This window comes from Kogia breviceps, chromosome 18 (assembly GCF_026419965.1).
Source record: "Kogia breviceps isolate mKogBre1 chromosome 18, mKogBre1 haplotype 1, whole genome shotgun sequence".
In the NCBI taxonomy this organism is placed as follows: Eukaryota; Metazoa; Chordata; class Mammalia; order Artiodactyla; family Physeteridae; genus Kogia; species Kogia breviceps.
This window is the reverse complement of record NC_081327.1, coordinates 18,828,233-18,853,387: the sequence shown is the minus strand read 5'-3', so window position 1 is coordinate 18,853,387 and position 25,155 is coordinate 18,828,233. Positions and strand designations below refer to the sequence as shown.

Genomic DNA, 25,155 nt, shown 5'->3' with positions numbered 1-25,155 from the left:
ACAAGGGTGGAGAGGAGGAAAAGTTTAACACGTAGACCCTTGATTTGTTATTAGGTGTTGAGAGTGGTAAAACATTAATAATTTAAATGTGAATGAATAATTGCAGTCTGTAAATAGAAAATACAAGGAAGACGATCTATCGCCAAAACAAATTGGAGGAGCCGTGCCATATTGCATAATTGGCATTTAATAATTCATTTTTTTATTATTGTTTTTGACTATAATTCCTTAGCATTATTCTGTGTAGGTAAGGCATGAAATGCAAATTCCCCAGCAGCTGATGCTGTTGATTCGCTGCGCCGCGGTACCTGGCACAGATCTGAACTCTCTCTTTATTTTCAGGGATGGAAGAAGCCAGTCTGTGCCTTGGAGTGTCCTCGGCGGCGCCGGAAGCAGAGCCGCATCTGAGCAGCCCCGTCCTCAACGGCCAGTATGCCATGAGTCAGAAGTTGCACCAGATCACCTCCCAGCTCAGCCATGCTTTCCCCGAGCTGCATCCGCGGCCCAACCCAGAGGACAAGACCCCGGTTCCCCTCGACGAGAAGGCCCACGTGCCCATGAGTGGCCAGCCCATGGGCAGTCAGATGGCGCTCCTGGCCAACCAGCTGGGCCGGGACGTGGACACCAGCCTCAATGGGCGGGTGGACCTGCAGCAGTTCCTCAACGGGCAGAACCTGGGCATCATGTCCCAGATGAGCGACATCGAGGATGACGCCCGCAAAAACCGCAAGTACCCGTGCCCTCTGTGCGGCAAGCGTTTCCGCTTCAACAGCATCCTCTCCCTGCACATGCGCACTCACACGGGCGAGAAGCCCTTCAAGTGCCCGTACTGCGACCACCGGGCGGCACAGAAAGGCAACCTCAAGATTCACCTGCGGACCCACAAGCTGGGCAACCTGGGGAAGGGGCGCGGGCGGGTGCGCGAGGAGAACCGCCTGCTGCACGAGCTGGAGGAGAGGGCCATCCTGCGGGACAAGCAGATGAAGAGCAGCCTGCTGCAGCCCCGGCCGGACTTGAAGCCCCTGCCGCACGCCCAGCAGGCCCCGCTGGCCGCCTGCAACCTGGCCCTGCCCACCAACCACAGCGTGCCCGACGTGGCCAAGCCGGCGCCCTCGCCCAAGCCGGCCAGCGTGCAGGAGGACTCAGCGACCCCCGCTGCTGGCTTCCGCTGCACCTTCTGCAAGGGCAAGTTCAAGAAGAGGGAGGAGCTGGACCGCCACATCCGCATCCTACACAAGCCCTACAAGTGCACGCTGTGCGACTTCGCCGCCTCGCAGGAGGAGGAGCTCATCAGCCACGTGGAGAAGGCCCACATCACGGCTGAGTCGGCCCAGGGCCAGGGCCCCAACGGCGGCGGGGAGCAGTCGGCCAACGAGTTCCGCTGTGAGGTTTGCGGACAGGTGTTCAGCCAGGCATGGTTCCTGAAGGGCCACATGCGGAAGCACAAAGACTCCTTCGAGCACTGCTGCCAGATCTGCGGCCGGCGCTTCAAAGAGCCCTGGTTCCTGAAGAACCACATGAAGGTCCACCTCAACAAGCTGTCGGTGAAGAACAAGTCCCCTAGCGACGCCGAGGTGCCTGTGCCTATGGGCGGCATGTCCCAAGAGGCCCACGCCAACCTGTACTCCAGGTACCTCTCCTGCCTGCAGAGCGGCTTCATGGCCGCCGACAAAGCCAGCCTGAGCGAGCCCAGCCAGCTCTACGGCAAAGGCGAGATGCCCGTGAAGGAGAAGGAGGTTGTGGGGAAGCTGCTGACCCCCATCTCCAGCATGGCCCACGGCGTCCCCGAGGGCGACAAGCACTCCCTCCTGGGATGCCTCAACCTTGTGCCACCGTTGAAATCCAGCTGCATCGAGCGGTTGCAGGCAGCTGCGAAAGCTGCCGAGATGGACCCCGTGAACAGCTACCAGGCTTGGCAGCTCATGGCCAGGGGCATGGCCATGGAGCATGGCTTCTTGTCGAAAGAGCACCGGCTACAGCGCAACCACGAAGACACTTTGGCAAACGCCGGAGTTCTGTTTGATAAGGAGAAGCGGGAGTACGTGTTAGTGGGAGCAGATGGTTCCAAGCAGAAAATGCCTGCTGATTTGGTTCACAGCACTAAAGCGGGCAATCAGAGAGACCTGCCAAATACGCTCGACCCTTTGGAAGGCAGTCGGGATTTTTTGTCACATGGGCTGCACCAGGCTCTCGAGTACAACCTGCAGGGTCCCGGGAGTCTGAAGGAGAAGCCCACCGAGTGCCCGGACTGCGGCCGAGTGTTCCGCACCTACCACCAGGTGGTCGTGCACTCCCGCGTCCACAAGCGGGACCGCAAGGGCGACGAGGACGGGCTGCACGGGGGCCCCGATGAGCGGCGCGGCTCGGGCAGTGACCAGGAGTCCCAGTCGGTGAGCCGCTCCACCACGCCCGGCTCCTCCAACGTCACTGAGGAGAGCGGGGTCGGAGGCGGGCTCTCGCAGGCCGGGAGCGCCCAGGAGGACAGCCCACACCCCTCCTCGCCGTCCTCCTCAGGTAGGTTGCCAGGGGAGATGGGGGAGCAGCGGCTGGCGCAAGGGCCCTCCCTATCCCAGGGCCTGGTTCTGCACCAGCCTCGGTGGGGAAGGGTTCTCGCTGCCCTTCAGAGGCCGCTCTGAGTTCACCGTGGCATCGTGCTGTATGTGGACCTTGCCTGTCTGCCCTGCCTCAAGGGAAGGCTATCTTGTCAACTCTTTGACCTTCCCTTGAACACTGGCCACCAGGAAAGTAAGCTGATCCTCCTCCCGTGTGGTGGAGATGGCCAGTTGTTACGTTTGCCAGCTGGGATAGCCCACCCTCCCCTGTGGTTACCTGGCCCCACTTCATGCCCTGATCCCTGTCCGCCATCACCCCTGGAACCCGGGAGCTGCTGTTTGGCTCCATCCGTGGATGTGAATGTGTAAGTTCAGACCCTCACCGTCTCTCCCCCCAAGTATATGCCCATAATTCTGTCATTTGGGTCCCTCACTGCCTCTCCCTAGACCAAAACCTGTCTCCGGCCCCCTTTCAAAAGTACAGCTTGGCTCATCTGTCAGGTGCCTCTAACCTGAAGAACCACACCATTCGCCTCTGATGGTTTGGAGAAGCACAGAGGTTTGAAACACAGATGCGTGACTTCATGTCTTAAATTGTACTGTGTTACACGGGCGATACAGCTTTGGGGTCTAAAATAGCAAAGCAGAAAATCTGTCATCAAAATGTCTGTGAAATGCTGAAGCTTTCTGGCCCAGTTTGAGGAAAAAAAAAAAAAAAAAAGAAAGAAAGAAAAAACAAAAACTCACTAGCCTAAGACAGCTAAATTAAAATCACTACCTAACAGCAGGTAAGCTTGTTGCCTTCATCCATATTTCCAAAGCCCCTTACTAATGGACAGTAAATTGAAAGTTATATCGCTAGCCCTTTATAAAGAAAGCATCTCGCTAATACTGTAATCATTCTGCAGCCTAACAACAGAGGAAATCATGCCATAACAAATACCCTGTTACTAATGGCAACATTGATTTCTGCAATCAGCCATTAAGTCTAGAAAATGAAAGACAGTTTGAGGCACCTCAAGGCACTGCATTGCCCACTGTTAAAGATGTGGCAGCACACTGTTGAGGGTAATTTTTTAAAAGTTTTTTTCCCCTTTTCTTTTTATTCCCTTCTCAGTTTCGATAAATATTTCAGTATTAGTGACAATTCACCCCTACACTTATTAAGTAGATGCCAGCTTAGTTGTGTTGTTATTGTCATGGTTCAGTATACCCTTCTTCTAGGACAAAATTACTATTAAAATAAAGTGTGAGTCTGGTGGCTTATTACAAACCAGTAAAGAATTGTTAAGACACATAAATCTGCACTGCACATTCCAAAGATTCCGATAGCACTTAATGCCGCTGCTTAAACACCCATGAAACACACTGTCTCCACCTGGAGTCCCAGCCTTGTTTGCAATTCACTTCAGTGAGACGCTCTGGAAGAGTTTGATGAGGAACTCCAGCACCACGGAGGGCTGGGCCACACTGCCTGGGGTGACCACCGCCCAAAACTTGCAAGGGAAGGGTTTTCCAGTGTCACCGCCTGACGGCGGGGATTCTGAGATGGCTCTTTGTACCCGAAGGCAGCAAAGTGCCAGGTGTCCTACTGTCAGGAGGGATTACTTCTGGCCTCCTGTGAGGAGGTCCCCTCTCCCTGCGGAGTGTCATCTCACGGTTTTGGGGATTTGGGACCTTTCTGGGGCAGAAAGCAGAGCGCATACTGGCTTTCCTAAGTTTTTGGAGTGACGTGGCGTTAACACTGACAGATTTTCCTCCCTCTCCCAGCCCTGCTGAAATGAAAAGGTCTCAGCAGAATATTCCGACACCAAATGTTCAGCTCTATTAATGACGTGTTTACCGTGTTTTTCTCACCTTCTGGCCAAGTGATAGCCTCATGCTATTCCTATCTCTGTTGTTTCCACATCTCTAAATACTCTGGTGAAAAAAGCCCATTTTGCCTAAAAGAACCAACCGGGCTTGGGACTCAAAGGAGAATTATACTTGAGTTGTGGTTATCTTTTCACTTTTATTTCCCTCATTGAAGTATATCGTACAACTGTGAATACTGATTCTTTCATTTCTGGTTGACTTCTTTGTTTTCTTCATATTCAAATTAGACACTTCCATAATTTTCTGACTAAGTAGGAAAATTGACGGCATACCAATATGCAGCCCAAGTCTGGGCCATTCAGGTTTTCCTGGGATTAGGACCCTTAACCAAATCGGGTTAGTCTTCGCTCTTACTTCAACAAGTCTGACTTGTATAAAGTGTGATTAAAATAAGCATTTAAATAAAACTCTTGACACAATAGGTATTTTATTATTACCTGTTAGAGAGAAACCTGCAAGGTGAAGGGGAGAAAAAAAAAATCTGTAAGCCCTTAAGTAAAGAAAGAAGTACTTATTAAGGCTTCTATTAAGAAATAACTGCAAAAACACGGTTTTACAAATTTCTCAGACTGCATAACAATGTCTTAAAACTTAATTTGCATCACTTGATTCTTTTTTTGTTGAAAACTGGGTCAGTAGGGCCTGAGAAACTATTTTTTCAGATCTTAACCAATGAATTCTTCTTTATAAATCGCTGCTCTTAACATGATAGTAGTTCTGAATTCATCATAAAAAACCTTTTTACAGAGAGCCTCTTAGAACAGATCTCCAGAAGAAGGCTTACAATGAGTGGCAGAGACGTCCTTTGTTATCAGATGTAATTCTTTGCAAAGGAGGATTGGAACGCAGTGGCTGTTTAAAAATGTCTTGCTCAGACCGAGACGAAGAAGGGGTCAAGTTTGCAATCAAACAGTTATTGCCGAGATGGGCGACTGTCACTGGCTAGGCTAATGTGGGATGCAGCTGTTTGTTATGTGAGCAAAAGAATGTTTGAATCAGTGAACATGTGAAAATGATTCCAGTGAACCAGAAAATGTGTTTGTTCTTTGGCTCTCCAAACTGCTGAGAACCAAGCTTAAGATCAACTGTGAAAACTAGGACCTTTGACAAATTGAGAGGTCATATTTTCTAACAGAAAATGGACAAGACCAGTCATACAGATCACTTCCCCATCTTTCCCCTTTGTTTTATATTTGTTGTTGTTGTTGATTTGACTTACCAATAATTTCACACCATAGTAGATGTCATTTCTTCCTCCGTGTACAATGCAAAGGGAAACTATTTGGAAAGCAGCAGCTTATAAATTTTACTCTTTTATGACATTTAGAAAGTGGGGCAGCTGTTTTGATGCTTCCTCATTTCTGGCTCGCATGCAAATGCTCCGATGGCATTAATCTCTGCATCTTTCCCTAAAAGCTCGTCTAAGACTGTGCTCCAATTCGAGCTTTACCCTGAGTCAGAAGACGACCAAAGTTCTGTTTCTTTAGATTTTGCTTTGGAAATCATGGTCAGAATAATTAAAACTTAATGTACTAAGAAACGATACTGTTCATTATATCCAACAGGGCAGTTACCTTCTGCATTCCCCGTAATTTTGGAGAGGGGCTAATTGAAGTGTTGATGGTGGGAAAGGGGTAATTGAATGTGTTGACCCTCTGTTCATTAAAGTCAGCTAAGTTACATGATCAACGGAAAGCCAGGAAGAGATGCAAAGATGAAAATATTGTTAACCCCTTACTACTTCTGGTATAATATTTTGAGATGGACGAGGATTATTTGATCAGCTGGGCTGGAAGCCTTGCGGGGTCTTCTTTTGTTGCCTGAGCTGCATTCCTGAAATGCTGGGTCTTCATCCTGTGCTGGCCCATTGACCACAGCATCAAAGGCCTTTATCCAGGGCTCCCTTGCATTTACATCGGGTGTATAGTGATATGATAGATTTTCTTTCTTTTCCACCTCTTTTTCTCATGTGGCTCCTCCTCCCTGCCCCCATTCGTGATAACCACTGCCTGCTCCACACAAACAAATCCGGGCACCCAAAAGAAGGGAAAAAAAGAAAAAGAAAAAGGAAAAATTTAAGTCTGAGGATTAAGATCTTCTTTTTTTTTTTTTTTTGCTTGTGCATTCCAATTGTTCTTAAAATATTTGGCAATGTCAATTAGTAACTGAGCAGAGTTAGCTGATGAACACAATTTTCCAGTAGACTGAGCACCCTATTGTTGCCGAGCGAACAGCAGATTTCTGAGGTCATTATCATTCGCTGGTTGCTTGGCCCAGCTGCTTCCTGCTGCAAAAGCCAAACTTTATACTGGAGCTTGGGGATGGCATGCAGCAACAGGGGGCTGGGAGGGGGAGAGGGGAGCTGGCTGCAGAGCCGAAGACAGTCATTATCAGCAGAGGAAACAGAAAGTAAAAGTTTCCAGGCAATTCCAGGAAAACTGCCCTATCAGGCTTCTCCCTCCCGTTCCTCTCCCAGCACCTTCCACCTCCAGGCAGGGAATTAAAAGGACCAGGGGACACCCCCTGGGCATTGTGGCCACTAATCTCTTTGCTGAGCAGAACTTTGGAAGACAATAATCCCATTTAAAATTTGCTTAAAAATCGTTGACGCAATCTAAGGCATGTGAGTGATTTCCTCATTGATAGACTCCTTCATTTTTATTAAAAACAGAAGAAAGAAAAAAACAAATTATTTTTTAAAAGATGACATTAAAAACTTGAAATTAGTAAACTTGGGGGTGACAAACAGGGAACATTATTTCATTTTCCAGGGGGACCTTTTGAGCGGATACTAGTCTGAAATTCCTTGTAAATCACATTTAGCATGGAAGGTTACCCCTGCCCACTCTGGCTTCCCCTTTTTCCTTCCCCCTCTCTCTCCCTCCCCCACCCTTTAATTTGGGAGCTGGTTCAGTGAGATGAAAAGCTGCACTTTTTTAAAGCTCAGCTGTTAAAACTGAGCGCCATATGCAGCCTTCCCGTCCCGATGTGGAAGTGTGTGCAGGCGGCCGCCGTGTTTGTGGAGATTTACGGAGGCTCGGCTGTGTGTGCCGAAGACCTCCCTGCGCAGATGCTGGCTGGCCCTGCCTCCTGGGAGCTGGCCCCGCCTGGGCTAATCGGCTGGCCAGATTCGGGCTGGCTCCTGGGGCGTGTCCAATGGGGCAGAGGTCAGGGGTCCAGGTGGGTTCCCTCTGGTCTCCCACCTTTCTGCCGGATCTGGGGGCGGTCCGCCCACCGGGCACGGTGCTGGAGCTGGGGAAGAGTAGCCCTCAGATGCTGATTCACCTCACCGTCCTCCTGTGTGGGGGTCGGACGCCTGACAGCAGCTCCTTTTTATAAACTTCCCATCACTCTGTGCCCTTTGGTTGTCTTGTGCCTGGGGAACACTCAGTGCCACTCTGGGGCCTTGGCTGTCTGTCTCACCCCTTTGCGCGGAGCTGTAAATCCCACTTCCACGGGGCTGCCCGATGGTGCTGTCACTTAGCATTTCAGAAAGAGAGAAATCGTTCTGGCTCTGAAAGTCCTCAGATTGGGAGTGTGATATAAAAGATGTGGGACACGAGATCCCAGAAGCGAAGCCTCTTTCCTCTACGTTCCTGGGGATTCCCAGATTACCAGGACACCGTCTTCTGTCCGAGGGACTGATTCCTGCCGCAGGGTCACTGGAGCCCTGCCTTTGTCTAGCCCCACCCTGACCACCTTCACGTCCCTCCTGCGCTCCTACGGATGCTGCGCTCCTGCCCGGAGAGCTCAGGGAGCCTGAGGTGCCCACCGTGTGCTCCTTCTGTACTGATGTTAACACAAGGAACAAACGTTCATTTAAATCTAAATTTAATGGTAATAAGAAAAACACGGATTAGCTAAGGACAGGTTACAATGAGGCAAAGAATTAAACAGTCAATTTTCAAAATGGAGCATGAAGCATTAGCTGCGTGGTAGCCATTAACTGGAATGGGAGGTTCGGGCTCAGGTCCTGGCCACCACCTCGGGTGTGTTGGGGCTGGAATTAGCAGTTTGCTTTGCAAATGGCCACAGTGTGGCCTCTGCTTGTTGGTCAAAAGCAGGTGTCATGAGCTACCGTTCATCCACTCACTCTCTTGCTATGCCATCAGGTACCTGGGAACGTAGGCCCAATATGTCAGTACTGCCAGCGGCGGCTGCTACAGAGCACAGACAGCCTCTGTTTGCAGGGCAGCTTGGGTTCACCAGACCCCTTCTCCATCAGGCGGCTTGTGCCTTCTAATCCCTTCATTGGCATGGAGCCCTGTGCCCCCTTATAAGAAGCACACTCCTGAGAGGGTAAAGCAGGAAAGTCTTCCTTGCTTAAGGAAGTTCTAGTAGGTGGCCCTGATGTCTCAGGGGTGGAAACAGGGACAAGCTTCAACAAGCCTCCTATTTTACTGGCCTCCAAGATTCCCCTGGATTCTAGGGGGAGACCGCTGGGATACTTGGGGATGTTGAGATGGAGAGAGCAGAGGGAGACCTGGGACAGATCCGTGTTGGAAGCACTTTGCAGCGTTCTGAGCATGCGAGGTTGGAAGAGGAGTGAGCCCTAACTCCCATAACTGTCGAGCTGTTTTGGGGCGTTGATGGTAGGGGTGGAGAAACACCTGCAGAGCTCAGGAGACTGGATTTGTGCAAACGTCCCAAATTCGTGGTGATGGGGCTGGAACCTTTGCCATCTCTGACCCTTGGGCCTGCTTGCTGCCCTTCTGGGTTCCTCACCTCCCTCTCCTCTGTTGGCACGTGACAGCGCCTCCCCCACCTGTGGGGGCCGAGCTGGCATGTTGAGGAGGAACGAGGGGGTGCGGTGAGGCTCGCAAATGCTTGAGGAAAGGGGGCTCCCAAGCAGGGTGCAGGGCAGGTGGTGGTGGGGCTCTCTGTTCTCTCCAGGAAGCAAGCGTCACAGCATCTGAGAGGAGCCTTGGGTCCCCCATGCCTTTTCCTGGCAGGACGGGGCGACGGCAACATTTACTTAAGCTGTGGAGTTTGGCACTGCTGTGCCAGGCGCCATCTGGAAAGCCCTTCTCAGGAAGCCGTGGGCCCTCCCTAAAGAGCTCAGGGGAGCAGGTCTTGGGCAGAGTTTTGGGCCTTTTTTCTTGGGCAGAACCTGAGTGCCGAGGCACGTGAGCAGGGCTCGGGGGTCCCCTGGGAGCTGTGTAGCTAAAGCAGGTCCTCCTCGGGGTGCACGTGCCTTTTCTCTCTGCTGGGCTTCTCTGCTTAATTCTGAGCCAGATCCGGTGTAGCTTTTCTTTGTCAGGAGAGCACTTAATTTCCTGGGGTTGTATTTCCATTTATTTATTTTGTACTGCATTTTACTTACTGTTTTCACCTAAGTCCTGGTATGCTGTGGGTACAAAGGTGTGGAGCCAGCCAAGACTGTCCCGGTTAGTTACCGAGACAGCCCTGTAATAATGGGGCTTGTTAACATAATGTAAGAAATGAATATTGTGCCCCTAATATGTGCTGGGAGGCAGGAGGGAGAACTGGGTGGTTTGGCTGGTGACAAACAGGGCTGAGCTAAGCACAGAGATTTGCCACCATCCTCTCCCTGATCCACATCTTCAAAAAAGGCTGCAGAACTCCAAAATGGTGCGTGCCTGAACGCTCCCTACGGCCACCTGATGGGTGGGCCAAGGCACTAAGGGAGCTGCTCTGTGCGCGGAATTCACGTGCCCGGGCCCGTTTTCTTTTCTCACCAAGGGAAAGTTGTCCAGGGCCTGGCTTCTTGGGGGACCCACTTCATTGTTGCTGTGAGCCTTGGGGTTTTGTGTGACATGTGGCATGTGTCTGAGAGAGGTGGGAGGCACAGCACAAGCTGACTTCTTGGCTGGTCCGGCCCTCCTCTTGGGGGTGCCCAGCCAGGTGCGGGTGGGAGGAAGTGGGTAGTGGGTGGGCTTGGCTTTCTCTGCCTCGTCACTTGCTTTCAAAGGGTGGGATCATGTTTCAGCTTTTGCTGGGAGCAGGGAACACCTTGGGGAGACTGATGTTTCACTCTGGGCCTTGGGTGCAGAGGATGCCCCAGAGGATCCGTTCTCTCCCCTGGGAGGTGCCTTGCTGGGCTGGTACTTAGGCGGACACCAGTTTCTTTCCTCTGGTTTGACCTCAGTTCCAAAGCCTTTTGATGTACAACGAAACAGGTCCCCTCCGTGGCACTCTTGTCTCTTCATTACAGTAATGTCCCGAAACTCTTAGCTCAGTGGGTGTCATCGTGGTTTTTGGACACCCTCGGTTATCTTCAATCAACTTGAGAGGTATTTTGGAAAATTTCCAACTTGCTTATGTTTAGTTCAATGTAAAATGTATGCAGTGGTTGTTTCCTTGAAGACCAAGACAGATACATGTTTCTCTTTATTGCTAAGTATATTCTGTTAAATTTGTTGCTAAAATAGATGTTGTAGGTTTTTTTTTAATTTTTAAGTAATTTGCCTCGAAAAATTGTAGTGATCCTTCAGCAGAGTTGCTGTGTGACGTAAAATAGTCCCTGTGTGGGGGAAGCCTTGGCAGCTGGGGCCTGACCACCTCTGAAATGTCCTGTATGAGTGACCTTTGAACCCTTGCCACTTGGTCTTCTCCTAGAGGGACATTTACTGACTTCTTTGTTGCTATTTTTGTTGTTTAATGACATTATTGTTATTTTTCTCCTACATTAATTCTTGTTCATCTTGGACATTGAGAAAATACAGATAAATACAAATAAAAATAATTTTAAAATATATGTGCCCTTACCACTCAGAGATAACCACTGCAGACATTTTAGTCCATCCCTTCCCAGTCCTTTTTGTGCACTTGCAGATGTATTTCACAGAAAAGGACCATACTGCATGCACAGTCTTCTATATGATATAGTTTTTACTTAAATATATGTCACATATTTTTTTCCAGTGAATATTCAACACAAGGATCAACAAACTTTTTCTGTAAAGGACCAGATAATAAATAATTTAGGTGTTGCAGGACATGCGGGCTCTTTTGTAACTGCTCGATTCTGCTGTAAATGAAAGAGCTTGATGGTTTCCAGTAAAACTTTATTTACTAAAACAGGTGACAGAAGGATTTGTCCCATGGGCTATCCTTTGCACACTCCTGTTCTGTAGTAATAGCTGTCCTTTTATAAAAGCTTCATACACATAGTATGTTCCTTGAGGAAATATTAGAAATATGGAGAAGCAAAGGGAAAAATCTGCCTCTAGTGATCTACTGAGCATAGTAGAAAACTTGTTTCCATTTTTTCATTTCTGCACCTAAATCTTTCTGATCATCTGCGCAATTATTTCCCAAAGTGGAACTCCTGGACATGGAATCTCAGGTCACAGGCTGGCAACCCTGGAGCTGCAGATGTGTATTACCCAGGAGGATGCTGTGTCTCGAGGCTATTTCTTCCAGTGCTGGAGATTTTAACTGAGAAAGTTCCTCAGAAGGTTATATTGAAATCTGTCTCCCTCAAGGTAGTTCCCTGTCACCAAGCAACTCTGTGACTCATTTGTTCATTCATTAATTCATTTTTTCATTCAAGGACAAAATGCTTATTAAGTAGGTTCTGAACACCGAGCAATGTGCTAGATGCTGGAGATTCAAGGATGGTAGGGATAGGTCGCAGTGCCCAGAGGCCCAGAGCCTGGGAGCCGGGACAAGTCCTTCACAAGAGAGGTAGATGCATGGGAGGGCCGCCCCAGGGCTGGAGGAGACGCCCTTGCCTTGGCGTCCACATTTGTTCCCAAGGGACCTGAAAGGGTGATGGGACCTCCTCAGTCACCTCAGTAGCTCCTGTGGCAGGTAACTCTTTCCCATTGTGGAATCTGTCCAATTCGGTGACTTCTGGGGGAAGCATCCCCAGCTCAGCCACTGCGGCTGGCGGTCCTCTCTCTCCCTGGCTGTGAACTGGAGTTGAAATCACTTTCTTGCTGCAGAAGAGGCCCTGGGGAGAGTCCAACTGGTGCTTTTGAGGACGACCCCTCAGGCCAAGAAAGGGGCCAGATGGGAGCTTGTCGGGGCTCGCAGCTTTTTGGCACGTATGTCCTGGCAGCTGGTCACCCCACACCAGGGGCCAGCCCTGAGAGGGGCAGCAGGAAGAGGCAGGGTGGAGCTCCACACCAGGGAGCGAGGGGCAGGCTCCCAGCTCCAGCTCATCTGCCCTGACCACCCTGTCATTGTCGCCAGTGGTTCCTGGGCAGGGGAGAGGGCATGAGTCAGGTGTCAGGTGGAGTGTGGACTCCTGTTGGGACCCTGCAGGTAGAGCCTGTGAGAGCTTGTCAGACGTACACTGGGAAAGAGGCTCTCTGCATTTTACCCAAACTAACCTGACTTCAGAGCTGTCCATACCTGTCCCACAGGAGATCAGGTGAGTCACTGGGGGTTGGCGGGGGTGGGGGGAGGGCTGTACCCACCTCATATGTCAAAATGTCCAGCATCAGTAGAGGATGGTGGGCGCTGCAGACAGTACCAGTTTTCCTCTTGGATGGTGGGTCATAAACTAAATACAGACCCACTATGAGAATGAGTGGAAACAATTTCTTCTGGTACATAGCAGACCTCAATTGCCCTTTATTTTCTGTGAATGAAAACGTCATAATCATAAGCCAGGCCATTAACCCAGAGACAAGTGCATTTTCTGATGTTCAAGAAACGACTCCGGGCAGAGCACATACTTCAGCCAGAGCTTGACCTCCACACACAGTCAGGCTTTACCCACACTGCTGGGCTATTTGGGCAGCTCACTCCCCTCCTCGGGGCCTGGGGAGTGGGGGTGGGGACATCTAGAAGCCTCTGAGACCCCTTTCATCTTGCTTTTCCCCTCCTCTCCTCTCCCTTCCCAAGTGTTTCCACGGCCTGAGGGTAACTTCCAAGGGTCTCATCCACTGAGCAGAGAGAACTAGGGTTTGTAGATTCTAAGGATTGGGGGATTTCCGGTCCATCTGTGTTTGAGCCTCGAGCAGACAGTGAGGTCATGTTATGTCTGAGGGTCCCCGTGTGCCCGGTGGGGCTGGGAAGACCCTCTTTTAGCTCCTTTCCCACTGGGCACCTTCCCACGGGCTATCCCTGCCTGGGGCCTGCGTGCCCTGGAGACAGGGTCCTGCCGCCGGAGGGGCAGTGCAGGGCCCCTCACTCAGTGCTGGCCAGAGTTTGCTCTTCCCCTCCCGGGGGCTGACTTGGCAGGGCGGCAGGAAGTGGAGAGCGTCGCGGTCATGGTGGAGGGCTCCAGTGCTGGCCCTCAGGAGCTGTGAGACCCAGCAAGGACTCCTTAGCCTCTCTGTGCTTCCGTGTCCTAGAGCAGGAGAGGCTGTCAACAGCCCGGTAAACGGTATTGAGTTCCAGAGCTAGGAAGTGGCGGAGCTGAGATTCTAGCCAGTCTGTCTGACCTCTTGCCTTTTAGTTCCACTGTTGGGTCGTGCTGGGGATGGGGTGAATGCAGCCCAAAGCAGATGCCCTACTCGCCAGCCCCATCTCCCGCTCCACACCGGCCAAGATCAGCCCTGTTAGGACAGGCTCTGCGAAGCTCAGATAAGTACACCTTCCCTCTCTCTGTGTCTCGCGGGAGGTTGTCCTCACATCTTTTCCAGAAAAGAAGCAAGGAAGGGGGTGGCCCTGTGCTTGCTCAGCTCTGCTGAGGGTCGACTGGGACCCGGCCCGAGCTGCACACTTAGACTCAAAGTGACTCGCCAAAGCTGCGGTTTCAGGGATCCCCTAACCTCTACTCAAGGTCACATGTGTAGCAAGTCACAAGTGTCTGGTGGCCGTGTCCCCAGGGTGACAGAGAGGATGGGGCCCCAGGAGCAGGGCCTGGTGACAGAGGACCCAGCTCTCTTCCTGTGCAGCTTGCCCGAGTCTCAGTTCCCCGTCCCTGCCAGCTGTCTGCGCCCTGCCGGGCCTGTCTCCGTCTCCGTGCTCTCCTGCGCAGGCCAGTGTTGGAAGGTGGCCTGGGTGTGGGTGGTGGGCCAGAGAACAGGGCAGGAGGCGGAGGCACAGGGCTGGCGCCAGCTCGCAGCTTTCCGCAGCCACAGACTCTTTCCAGAGAGGAGCAGGGAAGCCCGCACGGGTAGATGAAGAGAAAGAGCAGAGACTCCTCCGCTCCCCCTTCCTGCTCAGCACCGTCCTCCGAGGTGTAAATTAGGAGGCAGTTATCATCTGGGAAGCCTTCCAGAGGAGGGGCTGCCGGGTTCTTTGTTGTCGCTCCTGGTGGCACTAAAAACTGAACCAAGCGGCCACTTCGTGCTGGCCGCGCCGAGCAGAATATGCTCTGGGCTGTCACTATGCCCTGGACCCACCTAGCGCGGTCCCAGGGAAGGACCCGGGATCAGCTGGGGGGCTGAGTCTGCTGTCGTGGGTGTAGGGGGTTTAGCAGGTTCAAATGGACCCTAGCTTCTGTGCGAATAGAGCATTCAGCACGCAGCTGTGGCTATGTGTGTGTTGTGTCGGGAGGCTAGCGGGTGTCTGAATGTTTGTTGTCTGTGTTGGGGTGTGACTTGGTGTGCGAGTGGTCGTGCTCTCTTGGGCTGGTGTTGCTCTGCGAGTATCTGTAAGGCGCCTTAATTTTTTGGATGCAGTTGCCGAGGGTGGATGTATTACCGTGTGGTGGTGTGAGGGGGGGGAGGCCGTGGGTGTACTGGGATGGGAGTGTATATGCACGCACCGGGTACGTGTATTGGTGTGTACGGGTGAGGCTGAGTTGGGATACGAAGCTCGGTACGTGTGTGTGGGTGTTGCGGTGTGGTTAACGTGTGAGATCGGGGTTTGCAGATATGTTGGTGTGGCTGTGTGGTTTGGGGGAGTGCATATTTGTGTGTTGACACACGCTCTAGGGGTGTGTGTGTTGAGATGCATGTAACGGTGTGCAGGGTGTGTGTTGATATAGGCGTCAGGTGTGCGGTGTGGGGTCGTATGTGTTGGTGCATTGATGCACGTGTTAGTAAAGATGCGTGTGTTGGGATGTGTGTATCTGTGTGTCTGCCTGCGTCGGTATGGGTGTTGAGGTGTGTGTTGTGTGGCTAAGGATGTGTGTGGCGGGTGGCACGATGGCCTCCTGTTACGTAGGGAGGCTGACTTCCTTGAAGCATCGTGACCTTTTAGCCTTCCCTGCGGGAAGAGAAGCTGGTCCTGAGCCCAGCCCTACCCCTTAGAGCATTGCTAATGGAGTCTCCCCTCCCTGTTGCCACCTCAGCCTCGGGCAGAAGCGCTGGCTCCTGGGTTAAGAGTTGGCAAATGCAGCGGGCGCTGTCTTCCAGCATGTCACAGCCAAGCCCTCGGAGGCCTCTGCTTCTCCTGGAAGAAGTTGGGACTTGAGGGTTGGGGTCCCCATCCAGGGAACCCCTGTACTGAATTCAGCCAGCATGTGTGTGGAGTGGGCCTGAGAGCTCCGAGAGGACAGGGGTTGCGCTGTCCTCAGGTGTGTTCCCATCGTGGTCGCTGGCACTGGGCACGGGATGCAGCAGGTGTTCGGGGGATGCTCGTTGACTTGTACGGAGTAAAACGAAATGTGCTCTCCTGGGACAAAGGGCGCTTGCCCAGGAGCCAGCCAGGCCTCGGGCCTGCCCACCACTCCCCCTCGAGGTGCCAAAGAACCTGAAATCACAGTGCAGAGCCTGCACCGCACACCTGCAGTGAGTTCCTGTGAGCTGACCAGGCGTCCCTCTGTCAGGAGCGCGAGGACCCAAGGGCATGAGGGAGCCTGGGGGTCAGAGATGGACCCAGGGTGGGTGAGTGCCCCTCTTGGGGCAAGTCCTCTCGGGGATGGGCTCAGTCTGCCATCAGCATCTGGGGACCCCCTCTCCGGGGCGGTGGCAACGTGGGCTCCAAGTCCAACTCCTCCTCCCTGGATGACCATCCTCCAGGAGCCTCAAGGCAGCTCTCTCCTTCCCCCAACTCCTTGGAGCTCATGGACACAGTAACAGCCTCACGTACTGTGAGCCTGCTGGGGGCCAGGGCAGTGGGGTAGAGCTGTTGCCGTGGGCACTGCATCCTCCCTCTGCAGGCTGTTTAAAGGCTTCAGCTGTGTTACCAGCAGCTTGAAAAGTGATCTTGCAGCCACTTTGGGGTTTAGTTAGCCATGTTCTGTGGCCATCGTGGATGATCTAGGGTGCAGGCCTGGGAGTTGGAGGTGAGCCTTACTGAGCCCACCACAGGTGGGGGTCTTCAGAATGGTGCCCCAGACGAGCAGCAGGCATTGAGGGGTGTCAGTCCGGTCCAAGGCTGGGCACCAGAAGGACACTGGGCCCTTGAGGAGCTTAGGATCCATTTGGCAGGGGACTCCTCCGTTTCCTGAAACGTAAAATAATCTACCAGCTGTTTTATAAAGTCAAAGAGAAAAAATGTCAGAGAACAGCATGTATGGGTCAGGGCAGCTATGGATTTGGTGAAACTTTTCCTGGAAATCACGTGGAGCAGAGACCATGTGTCAGCTCTGCCTGGCTTTTGCTGGAAATCTGTGAAGCCAGTGCTTTGGGGTCAAATGACCTCTTTTGGTTAGTGGCGGAGGAACTGCTTCCACCTCTGAGGTATGAGCCCCGTGAAGAACGACGCGAAGGTCCTGGAGACTCTGGTGGAGGAAGCCAGGAGTGGTGGAGGAGCGGGCGCCCACAAGGTAGAGGACAGATGCCTCGGGCTGGGCTCCTTCCCAGGGAGAGCAGGGCCCGTGGAGGCTCGACAGCCACCATCGATGGCCGTGCTCCAGGGCATTGGAGGGAACATTCCTGAATTCCTGAAGGGCAAGCACCGTGGGGATGGGGCTACCTGGGAAAGGAGGGACTGTCAGGGCGGCCGGGTGAGCAGGGACGGTGGCCCAGGGGTGGAGCGGCCCTTTGAACAATCAGCCTGCGTCCCTTCCCTGCTCAGAACACTGCGGTGACTTTCCATTGTGTGGGGAATAAAATCTGGGGTATCAAGGCCTAGAATTGCACCCCCCTCTCCCTCCTCTCTGACCAGCCCCTTGGTGGCCTCTGTGTCGTCTGTCGTCTCTGGGGTGAGCTCTGGACACAGACTCTCACAGGCTGGTTCCATCCCATCATGCAGACCTCCCCCCTCTGGTGGCCTTTCCACGAGCCCCCACTACGAACTATCACTTCCCAGCCCGTCGCTGGAAGCATTATCCTGTATTGTCATCTTCAAGGCCTTTGGGAAGCGTCGTGTTCTCTGTGTGCTGATCTACCCGTGACTCGTGTGCACAGCACTGGCCACAATGGTGCCTGCCACACGGTGGAGGCTCAGTAAACGGTTTTTAAAAGACACGGCGATAAAAGGCACATAACACAAAATGTACCATCTTAACGTGTGCGGTTCAGTGGCATTAAGTGCTTTGACATTGTGTGTAACCGTCAGCACCATCCATCCACAGAACTCTTTTCATTTGGCAGAACTGAAGCTCTGTACCTGTTCATCGGTGACCCCCATTCCCTGCCCCCAGCCTGGCAGCAGCCTTTCTACTCTCTGTCTCAATAAATATGACACTCTGGGTACCTCATGTACGTGGAATCGTACGGTGCGTGTCCTCCTGTGACTGGCTTAGTCCCTTAGCATGATGTCCTCCAGGTTTATCTGTGCTGCGACAGGTGCAGGATTTCCTCCCTTTTTAAGGCTGAATAATATTCCATTGTGTGGATGACCACATTTTGTTTATCCACTCATCTGCCACTGGACACTGCCTTCATTTCAGGAAATATTTTCCCATAAGTAAGTGAAGGCAGGGTGTGGTCTGGCCTCCGCTGTCCCCTGCCTGAGGGAAGAGGTTGTGACTTTGGATTCGTTAACTCACAGTATCCCAAGCTACTGGCTCCCCAGAAGCCAGGGGCCGCTTTCCTCAGCAGAGCACATGTTGGGGTCTGAGCATTTTGGAATTCGGCATGGGTCAGACCTTGGCCCTCTGGGAGGGCTGCCGTGTGCCCTGAGGGGCCACACATCCTTCCACAGGGACGAGCCCAGTGTCTGCCGTCGGGCAGGGCAGGTGGAGGGGGAGCTGTGGTCCCTGGAGCTGATGCTGGAAGAGGAGTGGACACACATGGCAGCAGCTCTGTGGCAAAGGCTTAACTTCCCCCAACTAGGAATACTGCATGGTTTTTCTGGAAGCCAAAATTCTAGAAGACAGCCAGTGCTGTCCAGTACGTTGTTTTTTGGTTTTTGGTTTTTTTAATGAAATGAAATTAAATTTTTTTATATAGCAGGTTCTTATTAGTTATCTATTTTATACATATTAGTGTACATATGTCAATCCCAATCTCCCAATTCATAACCCCCCCCCCCCACCAGCTTTCCTCACTTTGTGTCCATATGTTTGTTCCAGTACTTTTTATTGGAAGTTCAACATTCTCCTTGAAGCTTGTCCCGTGCCTTTTTGGAGTAGAATCCCTATCTCACCCCCTTAACACAGCCTGGGTTGATGCTGACTTCAGGGCAAAGATGAGGACTTGGGGATCTAGGTTGGGGTGAGGAAGTGCAGTGACTGACTTCCGGTCTGAGGGAAGAGGCTCGACCCGTGCTGGGGAAGGACCTCAGCTCAGCGAGCCGGCTGCAGGCAGACTCGGCCAGCTGCTGCTGGGGACCCCGTGTACCGTGTGCCACCTGGCCCCTGCAGGGTGCTGCAGGGCACACATCCCCTTCCCCGCTCAGTGAGTCCTGTGCTGGGGTGAGGTGTCCACACTGAGCCAGGAGCACAGACAGCAAGACACGGCCTGTCTCAGAGTCGGCTTGTGCGGTGTGGACCCGATAGGGTCTTGTGAGGGCTGCCAGCTTCTCGGCCTTCTTGCTGGAGGAAGTGGGAATGGGAAGAGAATGGCAAGACGTGGGATGGAGAAGATGGTCTTGGAAGGGAAGCTGGGGTGCTGGAGAGAGGAAGGGCGCTGTGGGCAGGCGAGGAGTAGAACAGGGCCCTGGGGGTCCTGGCACCGGTGCTGACCTGCACCCTGGCAGGACAGATGCCTCATGCTGAGATCTACAGGGGAGGAGGCGAGGACGCCTTGCCTTGGCTTGGGGTGAAGGTTCAAGGGGATTCAGGCAGAATTTCACTCATTCAGCTCTCAGCTGAGGACGTTGAGAGGCCAGGTGAGTGTCCTTACACCTGCCCCATAAAGGTGAGGTCTCTCCAGGCTTCCTGAGGTCTCGTCCCTCCGCTGGTGCCTGGGAGGCCCAGATACCCGTGACTCAGGGCTGTGGGTGCGCCGCTGTGGACCCACTTCTGCAGCGGGTGTTACCTTCTGTCCCAGTTTGCTCAGGCTGCCGTCACAGCTTTCCACAGACTCTGGTACACACACAACAGAAATTTCTCTCTCACGGTTCTGGAGGCTGGAAGTCCAAGATCAGGTGCCGACAGATTCAGTGTTGGCTGTGGACCCACTTCCCATGGTGGAAGGTGAGGAGCTCTCTGGAGTCTCTTTAATAGGGGACCTAATCCCATTCATGAGGCTCCATCCCCACGACCTAAGCACCTCCCAAGACTGTCACTTTAGGGGTTAGGATTTCAAGATATGAATTTTGGGGGGGACAAAAAATCCAGTCTGTAGTACTTCCTCACTGATTCCCCCACCTCCAAAGCAGTGTTATCAATCAAGCCAGTTCTCTAAACAGAAACATAATGGAAAAGAAAATGACAGGAAACTCCAGCATGCTGTGAGCCTGCCCCGTGGTTCACAGGTAAGATGTCCTCACGGGAACATGACAAGCCAATCCACCTAGACCCTCCTCCACTTGCTGGGTAACCACAGCCCTTGGTGGATGGAGGCAGGTCTCAAAGGGGAATGAAAAGCAGCCAGGGACAGGTGTACCCATCCTGCTCCTCCAGGGACACCCAGCCCAGTTCACAGTTCCCATGGCCCTCACGTGGGGGTAGGAGAGGGCGCCTCGGGGCTGAACAAGGGTGCCAGGAATCTCAGTGCAGGTTACAAATGGGATGGAGCGAGTTCTGCTTTTCTCAGAACTGCCTCACACCCTTCCCACGTGTTCTTGACCGCTAGACACACAGTATTTAGCTGATGGGAAAGCAGCCAGAGAATTCAACAACACCCAGTGGTCCCCAGGGGGAGAAATGTAATTTTTAAAAAGTATTATACTAGTGAAGGTCATTTGTAAAGTGTGTTGCTGTTTCGAGCTGGCCCCGTGGCCTTGTGTCCTGAGTGAGCAGTGGATGAGGGGGTCCGAGGGGGAGAGGTGATGCCTGCTGCCTGTCCTCCAGCCTCCCTCCTCCTGGCCCGCTGGAAGTACTTCAACTGCACTCTTTTTTTGGGGGGGGGAATAGTAAACTTTTTATTTTAGAATAGTGTTAAATTTATAGAAGAGCTGCAAGGATAACCCGGAGGGTAGGGTTCCCCGTACTCCACACTGGCTTCCCCCATCGTCAACGTTATTAGGGTCCATTTTGTCCCAAGCAATGAACCACTATCGATCCATTATCATTAGCTGAAGTCCGTACTTTATTCAGATTTTCTTAGTTTTTACCTAATGTTTTTATTTTGTGCCCGGATCCCACCCAAGATTCCACGTTACATTTAGGTTTTTTAATAAACTGTTTTTTGGAGCAGTTTTAGGTTCGTAGCAAAATTGAGTGGATAATACAGTGTTCCCACATACTTCTGTCCCCCACAACTTCCCCCGCTGTTGGCACTAGTTTGCATGTCCCCTTAGGCTCCTTTTTTTTGGCTGTGATAGTTTCTCAAATGTTCCTTGTTTTTTGTGACTGATGGTTTTGAGGAGTACTGATCAGGTATTTTATAGACTGTCCTTCAGTTTAGGTTTTTCTGATGTTTCCCTCAGGGTTAGACTGGAGTTTGGGGCTCTTGGAAGACCCCAGGGGTAAAGTGACCTTCTCATCACATTATATCAAGGGCGCATGCTGTCAACCTGACTTATCACTGTTGATGTTGACCTTGGTCACCTGGCTGAGGTCTTGTCTGGCAGATTTGGCCACTGTAAAGCCACGTCCCTTTTAAAGTAGGCAGGACCAGCTACATAATCTGCAGGGCTCAGTGCAAAATGAAGAGGTGGAGCCCATTGTTTAGAATTACTAAGAATTTCAAGATTATGATTGCAGAACATTAAATCAAGTCAGGGTCCTTCTAGGCGCAAAGCCGTGTGTGACTGCGCTGGTCCCGTGAAGCCAGCCCTGTTTGTAGAACTGTGGGCACACAGAGAGGAGCCTTGCACTGGTGGTCACTTATCCCCGAGCAGTTGAAGGGGGCGGATGGCTGGGGGGGGTCAGAAGCACCCTGGGTGGTGTGGGTATCACTGGGTGGACAGAGCATGTCAGCACATTACAGGTGTCTGCAGGGTTTCTACTGAGCCACCTGTGGGGGAACCTGAAAAATTCCACCTGCGTCCCCTGCAAGCTCTGTCTGGGCAGAGAGAGGGTGGTCAGGGGTATGCATGAGACAGCAGTTAGTAGCAAACAGAGCAGCTCCATGATATTTTTTAAATGTGCTGCTTTTATTTTATTTTTTTCAATTTTCTCCCTTTTCTCAGTGCCCAGAGCAGCACTTTCTCCCTAGAAGACCTTAGAATATTTTATTTACAAAATGCAAAATGATCCTGTCTCTGCTGGGCAAACTGGGGATCCCCGTTGGAGGGGTGCACCTGGTGACGGCTGCACCTCTCCTGGCTGCTCTCTCGTTTGGAGAGGCGAGCATTTCGCGTCTCAAGTGCATACCTGTGCAAGCGCAGACCCCTTGCAGAAGCATCAGTGCAGTGATGAGTGTACAGCTGCCAACCGGCTTCTCCTTGCTGTTACTCACCCAGCTGTTTAGAGAAGGAGAGAGTATTTCTAACCAGCCATATGGCATGGAGTTTTATTTGCCGTGGTAAGTTAAAAAGTACATTATTGGTCAGCATCTTGCATGCAAATTTTGACATTGCATTCCAGGAGTACCTGCAGAAGAGAGTGGTGGCGAGTCTGATCTGTGTAATTACATTGCTGTGCAGGCTTGTAACGTTGCCACCTCTAACTACACCCGGTATCTCATCGCGACGGCTGCCCGGGGATATTGCTGCACGACTCCTGTAGCCGGAGAAAGATTATGTAAACATGGTGTGCGATCCCGAAAGTGAGTAATGAAGTTGAGTACTTGTTGCAAAAATTAATAAATGGCTGGTTGACACGTGATGGAGGAGTCTCCATGTGAGAACTGAATCGCGGCGTAGTGATGGATAAATGCACCTCCAGGTACCGGTGACTTGAAGAAATTCCTCCTTTTCTCTATCAGTATGATCAAATGGACGATTCTAGTCTATGCCCTTAACTTTCTACTAGACCAGCATGAAATCATCACAAATAGATCTTTCTGCTCCTCTTTGCCTGTCAGACTCTTCACCCTTGCCTCGGAGGAGAGTGTGGCAGTGATGTGGGGCCGTTTGCAGTTTCTGGAATGGCCGTGTGGTCCCAGGGCCTCGCCTTTGTAGATGCTCTTCCTGCACTCCTATCTGTCAAGTGCCTACGATGTGTCCCGAAGTCTTTGTCCAGCTAGGAAGTCTGTTTTGAGCCTTGGTTCAAGTGCCACTTTCTCTGAGGAGCCTTTCTATCCACCCTTGTCTGCAGTGCTTCCCGCCCCAGAAACTTAACCCGTGGCCACTGGTGCCCATACTTCTTTGATGATGCCTAGGTTTCTATCTCTGCTTAGGAAAGGGATCCATGGAGTCAGACAGACTGGGGTCCAAATCTCAGTCCCGCTGAGTACCAGCCCACGTGACCGCGAGCACGGAACCTCTGAACCTCAAGTGTCCCATCTGTAAAATGGGAAACACTCATTTCTAGTTTGTAAGGTTGTTCGAATCAGGTATTAGATCATGCATCTGGTGCATAGAAGATGCTCATTAAATATGTGTTAAAGGATGGACCTCTGCATAGTCCATCCATTTTTAGACTGGAGAGGAGGCATGTGGGAAAGAAGGCACAGCAGGGAACACAGTGAAGTGTGTGAGCAGCGGGGTGTGTCGAGGACCACCACCCCGTCTGGCTGGGAGAGAGGTGGGGACCAGAAGGAAGTGACTCTGGAAAGGGAAACAGGGCCCAACTGTGGAGGGCCTTGGATGCCCGACGATGACTTTACCCCGCAGACACTAGGAGGCGTGGGCTGTGTGTGTGTGTGAAACATAAAGAGGTTTGCCGTGTGGCTGTGCCGGGAGCAGTGTGCGGGCTTCCGTGTTGGTTTATGTGTCCTGGTTCCTCAGTCCTCCCTCCCTCTGGTATCCACCCTCCCCCGCCCCTCGCCCACACACACCCCAGCAGACGTTTCTAGAGCTCCTGGGTCCTGGGCAGTGGCTTAGCCCCGTCCTGGGTGAACTTCTCTTTGCCCCTTCCTCCCCCTCCATCAGTCAGTCCTTCAAAGCGCCGATGTATTGCCGGGAGAGGATATTACACGAAGCCCCTGAAGTGGTGCATTAAAGCAGTTTGGATTTTCTCTTACTGCTAACATTGATTACTATTAATTAAGGTTGATATTTACAATCAGAGGGAGTACAGGAGCAGATCATTTTTTATTAATCGCTCTTCTGGATTCATCATTAGTCATCATAATCGAAATATTCAGACAGTGGACAGTGGCTGAGTTTTTCAAACCAAATGAATGATTAAATCATACTACATTATAGAGAGTCTGTGTCCCCTGTCACCTCTCCCTTTCAGGGTGTCTCCCTATTGTCCCCCAGATGGTCTCAGCCTCCTGCAATTTATCCTCTCCTCTACCCTTGCTCTCCCCATCACACCCTCCTTTCCTTTCCTCCCTCCCTCCCTCTCTTCCTTTCTTTTCCTCACCATAAATGATACCATCCTGGGATCCTGCAGCTTGCCTTTTTCTTTCAACGATATGGCTTAAAGGTCTCCTTGTGTTATGACTGAGCTCTGGCTTACTCCTTTTCGTGTCACCGTAGCGTGACTGTGGAATGGATATGCCACCGTACCGTTTATTTTTATTGCCATTCCGCAACTGGTGGACGTTTAGGTTATTTCCCTCTCCTTTCCTTCCACTTGTTGGTCAGTGACACAGTGGGAATCCCACGTGCGTCCCACAGCTGCCAGGGTAGCTCTGGAGAGGTGGGCTTGCTGCAGCCCACCAGCCTACCCAGCCCCTTCTCAGTTTATCCCCTAACCTTGGCCAATCCAACCCCCACCTGGGTCCCCAGCCCCAGCACTCTGCTATGCTTCTGATGGGGTCCCTCTCCTGGAATGCTTTCTTTCCCCATCTTTCCACATATAAATCCTGCCCACATCCTAAGATGCTGGAGCTGTGCCCACTCTTCCAGAGGCTTAAAACTCTCTGCTTCCTCGTCTGAAATTTTCCTGGGAACATATCACTTTATAGTGAAGCTTGTCTGGTGGTCTTATTCTGAATTTTGAGCCCTCTGAGGACAGGGACAGAATCTTCCTGGGTCATTGTAGATGCTTACTGAGCTTGTGGTCTTTTCCGTGTGTTAGAGAAGAGTGTGGCTCCTGGACATCTCAGGCTCATCCTCCCAGGGGTCTGCAGAGATGGGCTCGGGGCACCCCCTACTCCCTTCCTGTGGAGGTGACTGGTCCTCCTCCTCCCCTGTTCCAAGTGAGCCCCTGAATGGGTTCTTGGAATGAGAAGAGAGGAACTTAGGAATTCCTGTTCCTCCATTTAAGAGGTGTTTTTTTTTTTTTTTAATAGGTAAACAATTGTAGGTAATTTAATTTGTCTGTAATGGTGCACTTGGATTTACTAAGTGGGAAAATGTCACTAAGTTGTGGACACATACTGCATATAATTCAAAGAGAATTGGCCTCTGATGGGTAGCAATAAAT

At 51.8% G+C, this 25,155-nt stretch overlaps 1 protein-coding gene across 15 annotated transcripts in view; it reads left to right on the top strand.

Annotated features, from left to right (window-relative positions):
* The window catches only part of ZNF536 (zinc finger protein 536), a 424,627-nt gene that overhangs the window by 190,001 nt on the left and 209,471 nt on the right, over nt 1-25,155 (top strand). For all 15 annotated transcript variants that reach the window (XM_067018697.1, XM_067018691.1, XM_067018693.1 and 12 more), the window contains one exon: nt 343-2,514. In XM_067018697.1, the coding sequence (XP_066874798.1) occupies nt 345-2,514 (2,170 nt within the window). In that variant the 5' untranslated portion in view covers nt 343-344. The remainder of the gene's footprint in view (nt 1-342; nt 2,515-25,155) is intronic.